Genomic DNA, 21,278 nt, shown 5'->3' on the forward strand with positions numbered 1-21,278 from the left:
GTGAGCATGAGTCTTCTAGCTGAGTGGAGATTATGTAGACGGAATCCATCATATTAAGGTCAATCAGAAAGAGAAAACGAATTGTCTCGATAATAAATGACATACCCAAGCAGAAAAAGATGCTTGTCTGTTGTTGAAACATTACAAATTGACAAATTAGTCTTTCCAAAAAGCTGACTGACCATTTATTTATACTAATTCATTTCCTCTCTGTGTGAGAAAGACGTGCTTGCACTGGTCAAACACAAGCTGCCATGTGGTCTGAAACTCTCCACCAGTGTCAATGGAAAAACTGGGCAGGCATGCACCAGATCTTTGTGAAGACATTTTCTCATGGCATTTTCTGAATAAAATTCAGACAGACTGAGTGTAACTCCCTTGTAAAGTGGATTTGGGGTAGAGAATTGCGCTGAATGAAACTAATAAATCTAGCGGTTAGACCTCCGCGGCTAGTTTTGGTTCCCCAGAGGAATGTGTAAAAATCCGACCCACCCTGCTGGCTGCCTTTCTCCATATTTATTTAACAGCTGAGTGTCTGTGCATCTACATGTCTGCAAGAGAGAAACTACAAGAGATTTCTATCAGTCTCAGCAGCCCGAAGTGCTCTCTAAAAGAAGTACTGATAAACATACTGAGTGTCCCCTACTCTTTGTTTATGATGGTGACATAATATACTTGGGTAATATATATATATATATATATATATATATATATATATATATATATATATATATATATATATATATATGTAAGCAATAAGGTACGAGAGGCTGTGCTGTATCGTGAATAAGTCACGGCTGAAGGGCGCTGTTAAGCACATTGCTAAGCGGAGACTTATTCACGATACAGCACTAGCCTCGAGTACCTTATTGCTTTTATAAAACGGTTACCACACAATACAAATATTAAAGCCAAAAATATTTATCAATGCAACTTTCATGAAGTAAACTTTCACTAAAAGCCTTCCTTCCACCGGAAAAAATAGTCCCTGACCGCGAACAGCAACAGAAGTTACATTATTACACCATTAGATGGCGGCAAAGACTGTCTTTATGAGTGTGTCAATCAGTATCGAAGACTTTTACACTGAACAAGACGCAACTGACAAATGCTTTGACTAGTGCTGTCAGTCACGGGAAAACCCCTTTACTGTTAAAAGGATAATACATTGGACATTTAAACAGATTATTTATTTTAAACATAGGACTGACCTGAAGGAAAAATGCTAAACCTAAATGCAGGTAATAAACTCGTTCATTCAATCTCTTTCTCACAATACTCTTCTACATAATACAGTAAGCTTCAATGAACAATATCAATTGAGAACAAACAGTTTACGCTGCTAAGAGTGGTTGCTAAGGGTGTTGTGTAGTGATACACAGAACCGTTGGGTGAAGCCCTCATAGCTGTATTTAAAACACAGCTAGTGACCAATCAGAATCAAGGACAGGAAGTAACCGTTAAATAAATAAATAAATATATATATATATATATAATATATATATATATATATATATATAGTACAGTCCAAAAGTTTGGAACCACTAAGATTTGTAATGTTTTTAAAAGAAGTTTCGTCTGCTCACCAAGGCTACATTTATTTAATTAAAAATACAGTAAAAAACAGTAATATTGTGAAATATTATTACAATTTAAAATAACTGTTTTCTATTTGAATATATTTCACAAAGTAATTTATTCCTGTGATGGCAAAGCTGAATTTTCAGCATCATTACTCCAGTCTTCAGTGTCACATGATCCTTCAGAAATCATTCTAATATGCTGATCTGCTGCTCAAGAAACATTTAATGTGTACAATTGTACAAAATATTTGTGTACAATATTTTTTTTCAGGATTATTTGATGAATAGAAAGTTCAAAAGAACAGTGTTTATCTGAAATCTAATCTTTTGTAACATTATAAATGTCTTTACTGCCACTTTTGATTGATTTAGTGCATCCTTGCTGAATAAAAGTATTCATTTCTTTAATTTCTTTTCAAAAAAAATAAAAATAAAAATTCTTACTGACCCCAAACTTTTGAACGGTAGTGTATAATGCTACAGAAGCTTTGTATTTCAGATAAATGCTGTTTTTTTGAACTTTCTATTCATCAAGGAATCCTGAAAAAAAAAGTACACAACTGTTTTCAACATTGAAAATAATCGTAAATGTTTATTGAGCAGAAAATCAGCATATTAGAATGATTTCTGAAGGATCATGTGACACTGAAGACTAGAGTAACGATGCTGAAAATTCAGCTTTGCATCACAGGAATAAATTACTTTGTCAAATATATTTAAATAGTACACAGTTATTTTAAATTGTAATAATATTTCACAGTATTACTGTTTTTTACTGTATTTTTAATTAAATAAATGTAGCCTTGGTGAGCAGACGAAACTTCTTTTAAAAACATTAAAAATCTTAGTGGTTCCAAACTTTTGGACTGTACTGTATATATATATATATATATATATATATATATATATATATATATATATATATATATATATATATATAAAACAGCCATAGATCATCCAGGTAATGGCACACAGTATTAAGAATCAAGGGTAAACTTTTGAGCGGGGTCATTTCTATAAAATTCAGCTTTTTTTTTTTTTTTTGTCTTGTGGACTATATGTAAAATCTTTTATGTAAATAAAAAAAAAAATCTAATAAAAAAATATCTAAATAAAAAAAATCTAATAAAGAATATCTAAATAAAAAAAAAAAACATGCATTTTGTATCATCCCTCTTATTTTGTTAAAATAATTAACATTTTGCAGATTTTTTTACTAGTGGGTGCAGGACACTATAGTTCATTTATGTAAGTGAGGATAGCAAAATAAACTGTGACATATTATACCCAAAAATTCTTCATACAGTGAATTACCAGTAAAATTGCTAAAAAAATTTGGGACCAAAAATTATTCAGACACTTTGACCTGACTATGTTTTGCTTAAGTGTTATCTGACATAATTAAGATTTTTTTCCCGACACAGTTTAATTCTGAGATCTTGTCATATTTTATTACCATTTTTTTTTTAACTATAGTGAATAAACTGTATTAATGAATGAAATGTTCAAGGTGTCTGAATAAATTGGTTTGAATTTGGTGAATTTATAGAAAATAGGCTGTACATATACACAGATACAAATTTATGTAAACAGAATATGCTTTTATCTAAAGTGACTTAAACTGCACTCAAGTTTTATATATTTCTATCAGTCTTTGCATGAAACTCATTACCTTGACATTGCTAGCACCCTGCTCTGCAGTTTGAGCTACAGGATTGATGTGATTTAGATTGATATAATTAATGTATAAATAGTAAATAACAGAATTTTGGTCAAAGATTCACATCTGTATCAGAGAACCCCTGAAAAACACACATATGTTTCTCTTCCCATTCCATTATTTTGGCCTGTCATCTCATCTCCTCAGCTGTCAGAACAGTCTGGATGGCTGCAGCGACCTGACATACAGAGGAGTGAAATACAGATGGGTACAGAGTGACATATTCATGAAGGCTTGAAAGCGTTATGTGTGATTGTGTGTGTGCTGCTTTTATCTCACAAGTGGCTTGTGTTGGGAGAAATAGGTGCCATCTGCTACACCAAGCAGTCTGGAGTCTTGTCTCTCAGGTCCTGTTACAGGTACCCTCTGCATAATACATGGTATACTGGTACATGGTACACTGGTACTTTCTGCATTATTCTTGTATGCCACACACAGTTTGTGCGTGGCATACTTGATCCCATACACAGTTAATGTGTATATGGGATCAAGCCCTCATTCAGATCATGGAAGATTAAGACTACAACTAAACCTAATCACACCGAATCACTTTGTTTTTAAGGAGTGACCTATGGAAGCCTATGAAGTTGCTTTATATCTTCGAGTGTCTTTAGTGACTTCCAGTGACTTTATATCTTACATTTTGACTTTATCTCTTGCAATGTGACTATGTGATTTTGTAATTGCAACTTTGTATTTCACAATGTGACGTTATATTTCACACTTGCAACTTTGTTACTCGTGATTGCAACTTTCCATTTTACAATGTGACTTTATATCTTGCGATTTCAACTTTATTTTTTGTAACTGTGACCTTTGTTCCTCATAATTGCAACTTTATATCTTGCAGTTGTAAACTTATATCTCACATTGTTACTATTTCGTAAGTGTTACTTTGTTTTTTGCAATTGTGACTTTATATCTCACAATTCTGAGAAAGAAGTCAGAATTGAGAGATATAACCTCGCAATTGTGAGAAAAGAAGTCGGAAATGTGAGATATAAACTTGCAATTCCAAGAAAAGCAGTCGGAATGTGAGATATAAACTTGCAATTCTGAGAAAAGAAGTTGGAATTCTGAGATATAAACTCGCAATTGTGAGAAAAGCAGTCGGAAATGTGAGATATAAACTCGCAATTGTGAGAAAAGAAGACGGAAATGTGAGATATTAATTCGCAATTGTGAGAAAAGAAGTCGGAAATGTGAGATATAATCTTGCAATTCCAAGAAAAGCAGTCGGAATGTGAGATATAAACTTGCAATTCTGAGAAAAGAAGTCGGAATTCTGAGAAAAGAAGTCAGAAATGTGAGATATAAACTTGCAATTGTGAGAAAAGCAGTCGGAAATGTGAGATATAAACTCGCAATTGTGAGAAAAAAAATCTGAATTGTGAGTTTATATCTTGCAATCCTGACATTATTTCTTGCAATTGCAAGTTTATATACTGCAATTCTGAAGGAAAAAAGTCCGAAATGCGAGCTGTATACTCCCAATTGTAAGAAAAAAAGGCAGAATTGTGAGATAAAAAGTCACAATTATCTTTTTTTTTTTGTATTATGTGGCGGAAACAAGCTTCCATCTGGTTTTTTGTCATAACTAGAAACCAGAATATAATTAGGGCTTGGTTTGTCTGATGTAACCACCTAGCAACCACCTAGAGCACCCTAGCAACCATATAACAATGAGTTAAAAAACACTTTTAACACCTTAGCAACAGCATAGCAACACCCTGCCAACCACTCTAAAATTATAGCAGTGAGTTTAGTTTGCAGTGTAATCTGTTCACAGCTTCATTGATTTGTGCATTTGTTCAGCACATGGGTCTCAATGTGTCTGTGTGTGAGCATTTGAGCATGTGCTTATTAACACTCCCCTCAAGCCTCAGTTTTATAAGAATGTTTAGTCTGTCGTTAATTCTGTAGAATTCAAGGGAAATTTCTGTGGTCGGGGAAGTAAAACTAAACTTCTCACCGTGAGAAGTGTCTCGGCATGTCAGCAAAAAAGGAGTGAGAAATAGAAACCTCTCATTCACTGTTTCACTTAAAGTGTGATTCATACCTTCCTGACCAGAGGAATGAGAAGGGAGAAACAGAAATTAACTGCCTGAGACAATGCTCATGATTTGCATCAAGGTAGAGCCGTAGAGGCTGCTGTGCTAGTGTTATTTTAGATGGGGGAACTTAAGAGCTCTTGCAAGCAGAGCAGTAAATCTGCACAAAAACAGCTGCTAGTGTTGTCTGGGGAATACAATTATTTCACACAGAGGAAATCCTTCTGTTCTATCACATATAAACCAACAAGTATCTCCTCTAAAGCTTTTCTGAGTTCTTTCTTTTGTTTCTCTTATGTTCTTAAAGGGATAGTTCACACAAACCTGTAAGACTTTTGTTCATCTTCAGAAACACAAATGAAAATCTGAGAGCTTTCTGTCCCTCCAGACACCTATGCAACTAACACTTTGATGCTCCAAAAAGTTCATAAAGAGATCGTAAAACTAATCCATATGAATTGAGTGGTTTATTCCAAATTTTCTGAAGAGACTTGATTGCTTTATATGATAAACAGTTTGAATTTAGGCTTTTATTCATATATAAACATTGATCAGCGAACATAAACAGAAGCTCAACGAACCTGCTTGATGTGCGAGAACAAACCTCAAACAAGCTTGAGCTTCAGTTTACCATAACTGATGTGTGTAAGATGATATTTTGAAGAATGTCCATGCTGCTATTTTCCATACAATGAAAACATATAGAAACCAGGGGCTGTCAAGCTTCAAAAAAAGCACCACAGTGTTCCCCATATGGCGTATGCACTTCTGTTACATTCAGTTGCACGTGTTATGGTTAACTAAAACTACTTTATTAACTATTTAACTATTACTTTCTATAACTTTTTAACTATAACTATGTAACAATGACTGACTCAGTTGAGTCTTTGAATCCATGTGTGGTGTTTTATTCAGCACAGCAGTACAAACAAAGTTAGATTCTGGGCAATAAGCGTGGTCAATAAAGGTCGATAACAATAGCGGCAGTCCAGACAGCAAACAAATCCAAATCAGTAATCCAAAAGTCGTGGTCATAAACAGGCAGAGAGACATTCATGTGGCAAACAAACAGAGTGATAAACGCTTGGTGAAGACAGGGTAAACTAGCAATACTTCGCAACACCCTAACTTGCGCAAACAACATGGCTTATAACCGGTAGGGACAGGAAGTGATGCGAAAAGAACCGGCAGTGTTCAGTATTCGTGAGATGGCTCCCTCTGGTGGTCGGAGGAATGGATGGCAGAAGCAGATGTTACAAACTATTAAACTTTACTATTTAAACTTTAAATATATATATATATATATATATATATATATATATATATATATATATATATATATATATATATATATATATATATATATATAAACTTTACTGTTAACTAATAAATTGTTTCATTAATTTAAATAAAGCAGAAAAAAAATAAAATATAAATATTAAATGGCAACTAACCAAAATAAAAGAAGTTGAAGCTGAAGTAATCATTATAGATCTAATTCAAAATATTAAATAGTAGTAGATAGTATTCAAATAATATACAAAAACTCTTGTGCAAAAGAGATTTTTAATCCTCTTTTGTTGCATGAAAAAGAGCAGCATGAACATTCTTCAAAATATCTCATTTTGTGTTCCACAAGAGAAAGAAAATCAAATTTTCATTTTTGGGTAACTATAACTTTAAATGTACTAAAGTTCTCTTCCATTTTCTTCTCCTCCCTTTATTTCCCTTACTGCTTGTTTTTTCCCTCCTCTTTTTCGGTTTCTTCCTGATTCCCCAGCTCCTCGCATCTGTCCTCCATTTCCCTCCATCTCATTAACACCAACATGATATACAAGGACAATCTCAGCAACTTATCAAAGCAAATAACACTTCATAAAATATTGCCACTTTACATAATTTAGAGGCCAAGAGGACTGGAAAAAACTGCTAGGAACAAACAATTATGGAAAACAAGAGGCAAGAAAAACTGATAAATGTGAATAGCTGTAAGGTTTTTCGTGGTTGTTATTTTGGAGATCCGGTTTCTTGTGATAGTCGGAGGTCATGTGTGAAAGGTGAAAGGTTGGATTTAGTCTGTGGGCCGGTTTATCCCCTGCTGGGGGTGATATTGACACAACAAGTGTCTGGATTCTCAAAGAGAACATAGTGTCCTCCACACGCACTCACTGGAGGCTTATCTCCATGAATAAGTGGATAATGTTGGTGCCCATGCTGTGAAAGTGTTTCTAACACGGAATGATCCCACACTGTAGAGCCAATCAGACACCACTCTCAGACGGGTTTATCACCTCTAACACACTTTAGGCTACACAACCACACATTACACTATCTTTTATTTTCTGGCCCTGTTCTACACTCTTTGCTAATCAGTGTATTTGTCTTTGTCAATCATTGTTTATTCGTTTTCAGATGGTGAATATCAAGTGCTATAAAGTAACGACATTTTTCACTTTTTCTTAATGCAGGGCTGCCAGGCCTTTCCAACCCAATGAGCTGCATCAGATTGTCAAGGATCCACTTATATGAAAATGTCCATTGTATTTTTACTTTGTTACTGTACTTAAAGGGTTAGTTCACCCAAAAATGAAAATTCTGTCATTAATTACTTCATGTTATTCCACACCCGTAAGACCTTCGTTCATCTTTGGAACACAAATTAAGATTTTTTGTTAAAATCCGATGGCTCAGTGAGGCCTGCATTGCCAGCAAGACAATTAACACTTTCAAATGCCCAGAAAGCTAAAGACATATTTAAAACATTTCATGTGACTACAGTGGTTCAACCTTAATATTATGAAGCAACGAGAATGCTTTTTGTGCGCCAAAAAACCAAAATAACATCTTTATTCAACAATAGTGATGGTGATTTCAAAACACTGCTTCATGAAGCTTCGGAGCTTTACAAATCTTTTTTTTTTAAATCAGTGGTTCGGAGCGTGTATCAAACTGCCAAAGTCACACCCCCCCCAGTGGTGAAACATTGAAATTTCGAAATACTTATGACGTAACGAAGCCTCGTTTACTGAAATCACGTGACTTTGGCAGTTTGATACACGCTCTGAACCACTGATTCCAAACAAAATATTTGTAAATCTTCAAAGCTTCATTAAGCAGTGTTTTGAAATCGCCCATCACTAGATATTGTTGAATAAAGTTGTTATTTTTGTTTTTTGGGCACACAAAAAGTATTCTCGTCGCTTCATAACTTTAAGGTTGAACGACTGTAGTCACATAACTGTTTTAAATTTGTATTTAGCAGCTTTCTGGGTATTTGAAATTGTTAATTATCTTGCAGGCAATGGAGGCCTCACTGAGCCATCAGATTTTATCAAAAATATCATAATTTGTGTTCCGAAGATGAACGAAGGTCTTACGGGTGTGGAACGACATGAGTGTTAGTAATTAATGACAGAATTTTCATTTTTGGGTAAACTAACCATTTCTGTATCTGTACTTTATCTGAGTATTTTTATTTTGGGAAACTTTTACTTCACTACTTTCCAAAGCATAATATCATACTTTTTACAACTACATTTCATGAAAACATCTCATTCCTTGTTATTTTGAACTGAAATCATCACTTGTTCAGAGACGAGGTAGCGGTGTCCGATTCTTTGGACAGATCCGACTGCATCTGTTCTCAGGTCAGCAATTCACTGATTCAAATGATCTAGTCAGAGCAAGTCTCCAGTCAACAATTCACAGAATTCACAAGTCTCAAAATGAGGCAGAATGGGAGATCCTCAGAGCTTGATGGCATGAAAAGTAAGTTATTGCCAAATTTTAGGATTTATTATTGTAAATTAAAATCATATTTAGGTCACGACTGTCAGTCATTTGTGAACTAAATCTGCTGTAAAAGGGCGAGCTGTTTAAGCCTACTGTGTCCTAATTTGACACTCATGTCATTGACCCAGTTATGTATCATCTAGTCTCTGATTTGTATCCTGTTACTACAAAATAATTTCACATTATTTATTTTAGCTACCACTTTAATACAATATTGTAGCCGATTCAAGCAAAGGTGAAAACATGAAGTTGTTTCTTTGAATTAATTAAAGCTGCAGTACGTAAGTTTTGCCTCTTTGTCGCCATCTCTGTTTGAAACCTGCAATTGCAGTTATTTGCAGAATTATCATCTTTACGTGGGTTGTGCATCGGCATGGCTCCTCAGTGCGGATGAATCTAATGTTTTGAGGAGAATGTGTGGCTGTCATCACCACACCGGTGGATACTGTACAGGTACTTCGGAATCACATATTACCGACAATCTTAGAAGTATGACCAAAATAAGAATTTTCATCTGAGAATGTCATCTGAACAAGTAAGTAACAAATCTGCCACTTTTGTTCTTCTGCAACGATCGCTTAGCTCATATCACATCAAACTATGCAAATTATTATTGTTATACTTTGTTCTCAGATTGTTAATGTGAACAACATCAGCATTGCGTGATGATGCGTATTTAGTGTGTATTAGCGTTACCTGTAGATTTAATCTCTAATTGTCCATTTGTCATACCATATAATACGTCATCAAAATCCGTCATCAATTTCCCACAGAAACCTACCAGTACCACCTGAATTAGAAAACATTATTACAAGCTTACCGTTGTGAATCGGGCTAAGATAAGGAGATAGTTTTGAACACTGGCTGGTTATGTATTTGCTAAAAAACTGATAATTTTTAACCAAAAAAAGTTACAGACAGCAGCTTTAAATATTAAATATATTAAAATAAGTGAAGCATGTTTAGATATAAATTTTAAAATATATAGAATATTCTTAAAAATGAAACCCCTGCTGTTAAGTATAGAAGGGACTAGAAAAAGTGTAATCAACTTTTGGTTGCCATCTGTAATATAGCAACTTGTGCAAAGTTCAAAGTGTGGGCAAAACTATAAAGTGGAGAGACTTAATAAAAATCTGCTGTCGGCACCTTTTACTCTGTGATCGCTGGAGATTTGAACGCCCCCTTACCCAAAGTTTCATGGCAAACTGTATGTGATATATTAGCTGTCCTTGGATGGAGGCAGTGATGGAAGGAGGGGTGTTTAGACAGTACAGCATGTTTGGAGCTCTCTCCCCAATTCCGTTTGGAGAAACCTGACACCGTTCAGTACTGTAGCTTCATCAGCATTTAAGTATGGGTGGCATCCCACAGCATGACCCTGGAGATTCAGGTCAACAGTTGTGTATAAGTCCGGGACTTTCTAAGTTATTGTCATGCCTGCACTAATCCACCTATAAACCCGACTTAGATGAAAATTTTATTGCTCAGATGTTATGCTATCTATCTATCTGCATTGACTGTATATTATTGTAAATACTGAATATTATTGTAATTAACTCCACTCCAGTATGTGCAAGCGCTTTAGTCACAGTAGTGTTTCTGATGCTAAAATATAATTATTGTTGTGATTTAATGGATTCAAAGATAGATCGCACACAAGTTGAATCAAAAGCAAGTCTTTGGGAACTACTAGAAACTATTTGGAAGTCAGTGATAACAGAGACTGTGGAAAAGTACATAAAAACAAGTCTAGTAAGAATGAAAGCTGTTCTCAAGGCCAAAGGAGGCCATGCAAAAAAATTAAATAAAAATAAAAAATATATATATTTTTTGGTTATGTGTGAATAAAGACTATTTAGTTGTTTCAGTTTGTTGTTTGTTGTTCAGTTTAGTTGTTTCAATTTGCCTAATAAATGACAATACAATTTCAAACTGTATACACACACACAAAATCTTGCTCAATCTTGGAATTTACTAAATTCATATTGAAATATCTCAAATTTGATTTGATTTCAAATTTGATTTGAAAAATTTGTCAGTTTCTGACATTTTTTTTTAATCTCTTTTGGAAACTCCAGAGGAGACACATGCGAGATTAGTGGGAGAAAATCTAAAAAACAAAACTGAAGCAAAGCCCCCATTTAACTAAAGAAAAGTTCCCCATTTATTCCCATTAAAGTTTTTCTGTCTGTGCTATTCTATAGTTCTGAATGTTGTCTTCTCCCTGTAGCTACCCTTTGATATTTCTGTTCCTTTTGCTGCCTCAATCCCTCTCTCGTCTCTCTCAATCCCTCCTTCTGTCCTAATCAGCACTTGTGTTTGACATGCATTGACTATAGTAGAGAACGCACATACACACTTACATGTGCTGAGCTAATGCCACTCGAGGGATTTGTCAGGTCTGGCAGTTCTCCACTGTGTCGAATCTCACGTGGTATGTCAAATGCCCTGTCACCATGGAGATTCAGCATTTTCTGCCCTGTCATCCAGGGATGTGTGTCTGTACCTGAGCTTGCATTTCTCCCTCACACACATACACATGCAGCCATGCATTCCTCTAGGACCTCTCTCTCACTCTCTATTTTTCTCTGTGTATTGGGTTTAACTGATGAGCCAGAAAATTAAACCCAGTCCTCAAGTATTTCGAGTCCGGAGTCACTTCAAAGCCTTGCTGAGGAAAGCATCATATGGCCATGCGTGACATCTGCATCCAATTAGAGATTTACATGAACAGGATCCTCAAACCCTTCAGCGTATCTGTCATGACCAATCAGCCAATCACAAACCACCTTCTTAAAATAGATTTAGAAGACATTTGGATTAGTCAAAAGCATGTTGGACTCTCTTTGATGAGTTGATTGATGTAAACTGTCTTTGATTTCTTATTAATAGTGCTTTTCAAGCTTATTTTATAAGGAATGCAGTTGTCTGACTCTGTGATAGCGAACGGGAACATTTTTTGTGTAACATTAGAAACACATTATTAGCCGTTACCTGATAACGTAGTCAAGCCAGAGGCTAATAATATCAATTACAATTATGTGTCGACTTTTATTCAAATTCTATGGATTATATATAGACAGCTCACTTTATAATCACTAAAAAGCTGTAACTCATCTCAGTTTGTGACAAAGCCCCGGTTACAGTGAATGAAGTTGTCTACATTGCACAATGAATCTCCTATTTTCATTGTGTCTACACTTTGTTAAAGAGGACCTATTATGCCCCTTTCACACGATGTAATATAAGTCTCTGGCATCCCCAGAATGTGTCTGTGAAGTTTCAGCTCAAAATACGCCACAGATCATTTATTATAGCTTGTCAAATTTGCCCCATTTGGGTGTGAGCAAAAACACGGCATTTTTGTGTGTGTCCCTTTAAATGCAAATGAGCTACTTTCCAAAAGAGGGCGGAGCTTTAACAGCTCACGCTTTGGTTGCTCAACAACAACAAAACTGGAGAATCTCACGCAGCCAAAATGACGATTGTCAGTAACGGTGTTCAGCCTTACATTGTTCAAACCGGAGTCGGAAAAAGTTACAACTTTTAGAATGCAACTGGATGTTTCTGAACAGTTAGTGGATAAATTTATGTAGTTGCTGTGGAGTTGATTCAACTCATTGACTAGCATGTGCCATCATGTTAATCTTTTGTGCGAATCCAGCGTTCGTTTGTGAAGCAGTCCATTGTAAAATGACGGCATGGCAACAACACTCTGCTAAAAGTCTTCCTCTTCTCTAAAGCAGCCCAACATGGCCTCGCCCCCTTTGTTGTGTGTTCTTGGGAGCAGGGTTTATGTAAATTTTAGGGTTAGTGATGTCACTAACCTGGGATGAAGCTTGTTGTAGTCCCTACCAGCCATTTTTTGTTGTCCTTAAACAGTGAATTCTTTTAAAAATATATATCTCCCTTTGCATTGAACTTTGAGCATCACTACTTTGCAGATGTTGTTCATGCTCTAACAGCAACACACTAACTAAAGTTAAAAAGGTGACATCATAATCAACCACCCCTTCCAGCGTTTTGACCAGTGAGTGGATTCTGACTAAATTGATAGTAAACATATCTGTGATTGGCTACACTGTTCACCGCTGATTTTGTTTGAGGGTGCTTAGCACCCTCTAGCACCCAGTAGAACCGGGCCTGCCTGTATAATGCACTCTTCCTCTTCTTCTGAATTTCTGGTTCAAACACATGGCTGAATTATACTTGCTATTATGTAGCATTTACTACAGTGGATCTGGTGGTCCAAGCTGGTGTGATTGAGAGGAGGCAGGGAATAATTTTCATATTCATGGTTACATTCAAGCTTTTTTTAAAGGTGCCCAAGAATGCTTTTTCATAAGATGTAATATAAGTCTAAGGTGTCCCCTGAATGTGTCTGTGAAGTTTCAGCTCAAAATACCCCATAGAGTTTTTTAAATTAATTTTTTTAACTGCTTATTTTGGGGCATCATTAACTATGCATTGATTTTTTCAGCGCGCCACCCCTTTAATTTGCGTGCTCCCTGCCACACTAGCTCTCGATTACATTACAGCACATTTACAAAGTTCACACAGATAATATAACCCTCAAATGGATCTTTACAAGATGTTCGTCATGCATGCTGTATGCATGCTTTGAATTATGTGAGTAAAGTATTTATTTTGATGTTTATATTTGATTCTCTATGAGTTTGAGGCTGTGCTCCGTGGCTAACGGCTAATGCTACACTGTTGGAGAGATTTATAAAGAATGAAGTTGTGTTTATGAATTATACAGACTGCAAGTGTTTAAAAATGAAAATAGCGACGACTCTTGTCTCCGTGAATTCAGTAAGAAACGATGGTAACTTTAACCTCATTTAACAGTACATTAGCAACATGTTAACGAAACATTTAGAAAGACAATTTACAAATATCACTAAAAATATCATGCTATCATGGATCATGTCAGTTATTATTGCTCCATCTACCATTTTCGCTATTGTTCTTGCTTATCTAGTCTGTTGATTCACCTGTGCAGATCCAGACGTTACTGGCTGCCTTTGTCTAATGCCTTTCATAATGTTGGGAACATGGGCTGGCATATGCAAATATTGGGGCGTACACCCCGACTGTTATGCTGCATTCACGCCACCTCGTATTTACCGAAATCTTGAGATGACAGCACGTGATGTTATATTCGGAGCTGTTCACGTCCTTTGACTGGGAATTATGCGTTTCTATGGCACCACTATCAACACCTAAATGAATCTACAGCGGTCAGGTGGTACAACAGCCACGTGGTACATCTGGGAGCTTTCAGAAAATTCCCAGCTTACAAGCTGTAACTACGAGCTCTACGAGGACGTGAACGCTTTTTACAAGCAGGAATCTCGTAACTACAGGAATTACGAGACCGCGTGAACGCACCTTTACGTAACAGTCGGTGTTATGTTGAGATCCACGTTTTCCGGAAGTCTTTTAAACAAATGAGATTTACATAAGAAAGAGAAAGCAATGGAGTTTGAAACTCAATGTATGTCTTTTCCATGTACTGAACTCTTGTTATTCAACTATGCCAAGGTAAATTCAAATTTTGAATCTAGGGCAGCTTTAAGGCATAAATAAATTATTTTCACTGGGAAAAAAGTTTAAATATGTCATTTTGATTATCAAAGACAAGTTTTAAGGGGTGTTGACTGCAGGGGGACTTTAAAAGACTTAGCAAAATGCTATATTATTAAAATAACAGAAAATAAATCTAACATATACTCTTCATTTCACACCCTCTCATTGATCGCTGCGCAGACGAGGAGACGCAACAACTCTCAGAAAATGGAGTGAGACCAAGGACAGTTTTTTATTTTTTGTTAAGGCATCCCAGCCCATATTCAGACAGCTAAATCCTCAGAATTTTCCAGATTAAGCAATACTCTCTGCATAACCAGCCATGACAAGTAGAAACCTGAGTAAGATACAATGCTGTAAAACTTCAAATCACATTTTTCTTATATACAACTGCTCCTCAAAATTTTGGCTTTAGCACACTGAACCAAACATGGTAAAATAGAAGACTAAAATAATTCATTTTGTGCTGTTTGAGCTCAAAAAAGGTTATATAAAAAGTAAAGGTTTGCCCCATTTTTCATACAAGACAAATGTGAGGTAGTGCACTACAAGTACTTGGATGATGTACTTGTTTAACTGAAATGCGCAGACATTTTTTCAGAAGCAACAGATTATTTTTTCTTCTGTATTGTGACACATCCAAATGAAACTGATTATTGAAAAATTAAAAAATGTAGGGCAGGGAACTAGGTTTTATCCACTGGTTGATGACTGGATGGAAGCAGATCTAAATGCAAGCATGAGGTTGATTATAAGAAAGGGAATGGATTTAAGCAGACTAAATTTGACCCTGGACCACAAAACCAGTCATAAGTCGCACGGGTATATTTGTTGCAATAGTCAACAATACATTGTATGGGTAAAAATTATCGATTTTTCTTTTATGCCAAAAATCATTAGGATATTAGGATCATGTTCCCTGAAGACATTTTGTAAATTTCCTACCATAAATATATTTAAAATTTATTTTTGTGAGTGGATATGTGTTGCTAAGGACATCATTTGGACAACTTTGAAGGCGATTTTCTCAATATTTGGATTTTTTTGCACCCTCAGATTCCAGATTTTCAAATAGTTGTATATCGGCCAGATATTGTCCTATCATAACAAACCATACATCAACAGAAAGCTTATTTATTCAGCTTTCGGGTGCTGTATACATCTCAATTTTTTAAAAAAATGACCCTTATGACTGATTTTGTGGTCCAGGATCACAAATGATTAGAGAAATCTGTTTTACCGGAAGATTGAGTTATGACATTTTAATTAAAAATTGCAAGGTCAAAAGAAAGTGAAAAAATAAGGAAAGGAGCTATGAGGTCCAAAGAAATGTTAAGTAGTGGATGTGGCAAATACTGAAACTTGGGTTGAGTTAGAAGCTTTACCATCACCCCAAGTTGTGTTTTGTGTTGGAATAATCATTGGAATGAAGGTAGGCAATACCAATGCAGGTTAGCAACCATGCTAAAGCTAGCAGCAACACCAAACTTTTCCTTGAACTTGCCCAAAAAAATAAAATTTAGCAACGTTAGCATTCAATTTATGACAATAATAACATTTTACTTTTCATACGAGATGGAGAGTGTTTAGTATTTAAGACACAGCTTTAATCTAAAGTTCAAAAGGCTCAAAACCTTCATTGACCCACTTCAGTCTCTTTATGTGTGTTTTCCAAACAGCTTCTTCTATCTGAGCAGCACTGCAGCCCTGGCAAACACTTCCTGTCCTTAAGATTGTATATCAGTGGAAGGGATCCAAACAGTGAAACCTTACAACACTCTGGATTTCACTAAGTGGAGCTTGCAGTCTTTCAGTAGTCTTGAATAGTCTGCTACTTCTCAGCTGGGTGGAAGGGGAATTTTTACTCTGGTTTGCACCCAGAGAGAAAGTGAAAGAGAGAGAATGAAGAAGAACTTTATAATATTACAGCTCTCGGGCTGTTATATTGCTCTTTTCTTATATCTCTCCCCACTACCTTGACTCTCTCTTCTGTCGTCACATCTGATAGTCCAGGAGGCACTCAATTCTAGAGGACTCATCAAAGCCGTTCAAAGTCATTTCACATGTTCTGATTAGAAACAGCCATGAAGCAAATAACAGAAAAGAGTTTTGTGAAAGTGTGGATAGTTGGGTTAATGGAATGCACTCAATTTCTGATATTTTTGCACACAAGATCATAAATAAAATGTCTAAATCTAAATTTCCATCCAGTAACCTAAAATTCATGTTTTTTTAGGATTCCTAAAGGAATGTACTCAGAATCCTTAAAGGATTAGTTCACTTTCAAATGAAAATTACTCCAAGCTTTACTCACCGTCAAGCCATCCTAGGTGTATATGACTTTCTTCTTTCTGATGAACACCATCTGAGAAATATTAATAAATCCTGATGCATCCGAGATTTATAATGGCAGTGAACGGGATCAACGAGTATGCGCTGAAGAAAGTGCCTCCATCCAAATCCATCCCTCATAAACGTATTCCACATGGCTCTGGGGGGTTAATAAAGGCCTTCTGAAGCGAAAAAAAATATCCATATTTAGCAAGCTGAAGTAAAATATCTAGCTTCCACCAGACCACCTTCTGTATTCAACTTACGAAGAACGTGTAAAACTCTCGCAGTTCAAAAAGTTTACGGTACATCCTACGCCTTCCCTATTCAACGTACGGAAAAAGCTTAACAGACGCGACGCCAGTTCCGTTTTTTCCGTAATTTGAATACGGAAGGTGGTCTGGCTGAAGCTAGATATTTTACTTCAACTTGTTAAATATGGATATGTTTTTTACACAAATGCATCGCTTCGCTCCAGAAGGCCTTTATTAACCCTATGGAGCTGTGTGGAGTACGTTTATGATGGATGGATGTGGATGGAGCAACTTTCTTCAGCTCATACTCGTTGATCCCGCTCACTGCCATTATAAAGCTCGGATGCGTCAGGATATTTATCCGATTGTCTTCAAGAAAGTCATATGCACCTAGGATGGCTTGAGGGTGAGTAAAGCTTGGGGTAATTTTCATTTGAAAGTGAACTAATCCTTTAAGGATTGCTAATGAAATCTCTATCATTATTTGGAACCATTTTAATGGGATTAAACAGGAATCAGCTAAAACTCAAGTATGATTCAAATGGATGAACTTAAATTGTATTAAATTAACCAAATACATTACGTATAAAACAAAAGTTTATCCACTGGGATTTTATTTGATTCTTTGAGGATCCTTAAGATTGGTTCCAAGTTATGAAAGGAATCCCATTTGTTTGACTTGTACTATTTTAGTCATGACATTTAACGAAGAATAGCATTTCAGACATACATGGCCAGGTTATTTTCTCTCAACTATAATGTCATAGACAAATGTCTTGCATTAGAGCAGAAATTACAACAGCAGAAAATATAGCAACACAAGCAAGAATAACTAAAATGTTCGCTCAGGGTTTTAAAGGTTATGAGACCGTGATGGGATATGAAACAGCTGTTTTTGTTCAAGTTTTCTGATAAGCTTCATTCAGCAGAAAGCCACTGCTTTCAGTGGAAGCGTATATCAGCAAAGATCAAAATCAGTAGGGAAGAGTGGGGTAAGATGTGTCAGTTGGTAAGTTGTGTCACCCCCTTAATCTAGCAAACTATAAAGTAAATAAATCATGTAGCCTATTTTTAAAATAATAAGGCATTTCCTCTGAAAATGTATACAGGAAATTCAAATACAAAGTCTTTATATTTGTCATTACATTCAAGTATTCTGAATATTAAAGGTTATAATGTATGAATTTATGAAAATGTAAATAATGCGCAGCAAAACAAGACTTTGAATGTTTATATTTATATTGTACATCACATTCCCCAGAGTTTCCCCTTGACATGCGTGGGGCAAAATGTGCCACTGGACCTCTTTCTAAAATAATTCATAATTTTATTGTCCTTAATATTTTTAATTTCATTACAGCATTCTACAGTTGATGATATCGCATTTCTTTTTGCCTCGAGGCCAACTTAAGTAAAATGTGACACAGCTTACCCCTTCTCTAACTTCAAACTCTGAGGCTGTGCGTCAAAACCAGAGTGTGCTGCCTACCTAGACTGCCTTTTGGGGAATATATTATAGTATTTGTGTATGAGCTCGGCGTCTCCGATGCCCAAAAATACTATCTAGGTAGGCTACACACTCGGTTTTTAGTCATAGCCGGAGGAAACAGAAACTCCGAAATCTTACTGCTAATTTTCGGGCTTCCTTTGCGCTCGCTGGTAGAAGGAAGATCCGCGAACTGAACCCGGTGTCCGGACATCTTCTGCACCTCTCCAGACTGCTCGACCCTTGCCAGATATCCGCAAAACTTTCGCTTATTTCCCGCTTCCGTTTGGCTTAAAACACATGGAGCTCTGAGTCAGTATATGCGATATGGATGTATGACTACACAAACTCCTTCATGAGAGAGGAGAGAGACTCAGAGGGAGGGTGAGAGAGAAAGCGAGGGGGGTTTCATCCCAAAAAGTAAATAAATAAATAAATAAACAAGGAACTTAAAGTCCACATGACTGCAGAATTACGTCATTTCAATTTAAAGCAGTTTGTTCTATGGAAGATATTCTTATTTATGCATATTTTCCTACGTTTTTAAAACAATGTGTGTCTTCATAAACATAATCAATAGGCTATATGATAATCTTACATTAAATAAGCAATATAACCATGGACGTTTAATCAAAATGTCATAGTGCTTGACCTTGTCCAGTAGGTATAGATGCAGAATGCACAAACTGACCAGTTGTTTTGTTCGTTAACGTTTGTTAGAGCCCTAATCGATATAAAAGCTATTAAAATGAGTGGTTTGATTAGTTGGGCTGACTTACAACTTCAAACTATCAGATCCTTAAAACACGCTCCATCTCACACATACACAGTGGCATGTGTGTCATATAGCCTCGAGGTTTATTCGTGTGCCTTGTCGCATGATCCAAACGATGCACTATGGTCTGCATTAAAAGCTGCATGATTTCTGAGGCATTGTATTTTATCATACAGCGCTGGGCGTTCTGACTTATACTGTCATCTAGTGGCTGACACGGGAACTACCACAAAGTCTCTTGACAGAAAGTCAATTTGAAAGGACGGGGAGGATGTGATTCTTTCATGTAAATGGTAAAATTTATACTAGCACCTTATAAGTGCAGTCGTTTTATTTATTTGTTTGTTATATTTAAATTGGTTCAACAATCGTATGTAGAAACCAGGGTTATAATAGGCCTGCTAAACTAAAACCAAAAAAAACATTTTGTTTCTTAAAGTAATACAATCATCAAAGGGTTAGTTCACCCAAAAATTAAAATTCTGTCATTAATTACTCACCCTCATGTCGTTCCACACCCGTAAGACCTTCGTTCATTTTCAGAACATACAGTATTTTTGATAAAATATGATGGCGTATTAAAAACAGTTCATGTGACTACTGTGGTTCAACCTTTATGTTATGAAGCGACAAGAATACTTATTGTGCGCCAAAAAAATAAAATAAATAAAAATAATGACTTTATTCAACAATATCTAGTGATGGGCGATTTCAAAACACTGCTTCATGAAGCTTTGAAGCTTTCGAATCAGTGGTTTGGAGCGTGTATCAAACTGCCAAAGTCACGCCCCCCAGTGGTGAACCATTGACATTTCGAAATTTTGACATAACGAAGCCTCGTTTACTGAAATCACGTGACTTTGGAAGTTTAATACACACTGCGAACCACTGAAACAAAAGATTTGTAAATCTTCGAAGCTTCATGAAGCAGTTTTTTTAAATCACCCATCACTCTATATTGTTGATTAAAGTTGTTATTTTGTATTTTTGGAGCACAAAAATTATTCTCTTTGCTTCATAACATTAAGGTTGAACCACTGTAGTCACATGAACTGTTTTAAATACATCTTTGGTAGCTTTCTGGGCATTTGAAAGTAATTGTCTTGCTATCAATTGAGGCCTCACTGAGCCATCTGATTTTATCAAAAATATCTTCATTTGTGTTCCAAAGATGAACGAAGGTCTTACGGGTGTGGAACGACATGAGGGTGAGTAATTAATGACAGAATTTTAATTTTGGGGTGAACTAAGCCTTTAAAGCTGCAGTCTGTAAGTTTCGCCTCTTTGTCGCCATCTCTGTTTGAAACCTGCAATTGCAGTTGTTTGCAGAATTGTCATCTTTTTGTGGGTTGTGCATCAGCACAGCTCCTCAGCGCGCATGAATTTAGTGGCCAATGGTGATTAAATCTAACGATCGCTTAGCTCGAATCACGTCAAACCATGCAAATTATTATTATTGTTATACTTTGTTCTCAAATTGTTAATGTTAACAACATCAGCATTGCGTGACTATGTGTATTTAGTGTGTATTAGCGTTACCTGTAGATTTCAATTTCTGTAGCCACTCCGCAGTCGGAAGTCTTTTGTTTTTGACTGGAAACCCACCAGTACCACCCGAATTAGAAAACATTATTACAAGCTTACCGTTGTGAATCAGGCTAAGGTAATGAGAATGTTTTAAACACTGACTT

General features: G+C 35.9%; 1 protein-coding gene across 1 annotated transcript in view; it reads right to left on the reverse strand.

The window, feature by feature from the left end:
• The window catches only part of si:ch211-285f17.1 (sickle tail protein homolog), a 174,049-nt gene extending 154,870 nt beyond the window's left edge, over positions 1-19,179 (reverse strand). The window contains exon 1 of the mRNA XM_048174758.1: positions 18,954-19,179. Coding sequence (XP_048030715.1) covers positions 18,954-19,026 — 73 coding nt within the window. The 5' untranslated portion in view covers positions 19,027-19,179. The remainder of the gene's footprint in view (positions 1-18,953) is intronic.
• Positions 19,180-21,278: the final 2,099 nt, after the last annotated feature.

This window comes from Megalobrama amblycephala, linkage group LG22, assembly GCF_018812025.1.
Source record: "Megalobrama amblycephala isolate DHTTF-2021 linkage group LG22, ASM1881202v1, whole genome shotgun sequence".
Lineage (NCBI taxonomy): Eukaryota > Metazoa > Chordata > Actinopteri > Cypriniformes > Xenocyprididae > Megalobrama > Megalobrama amblycephala.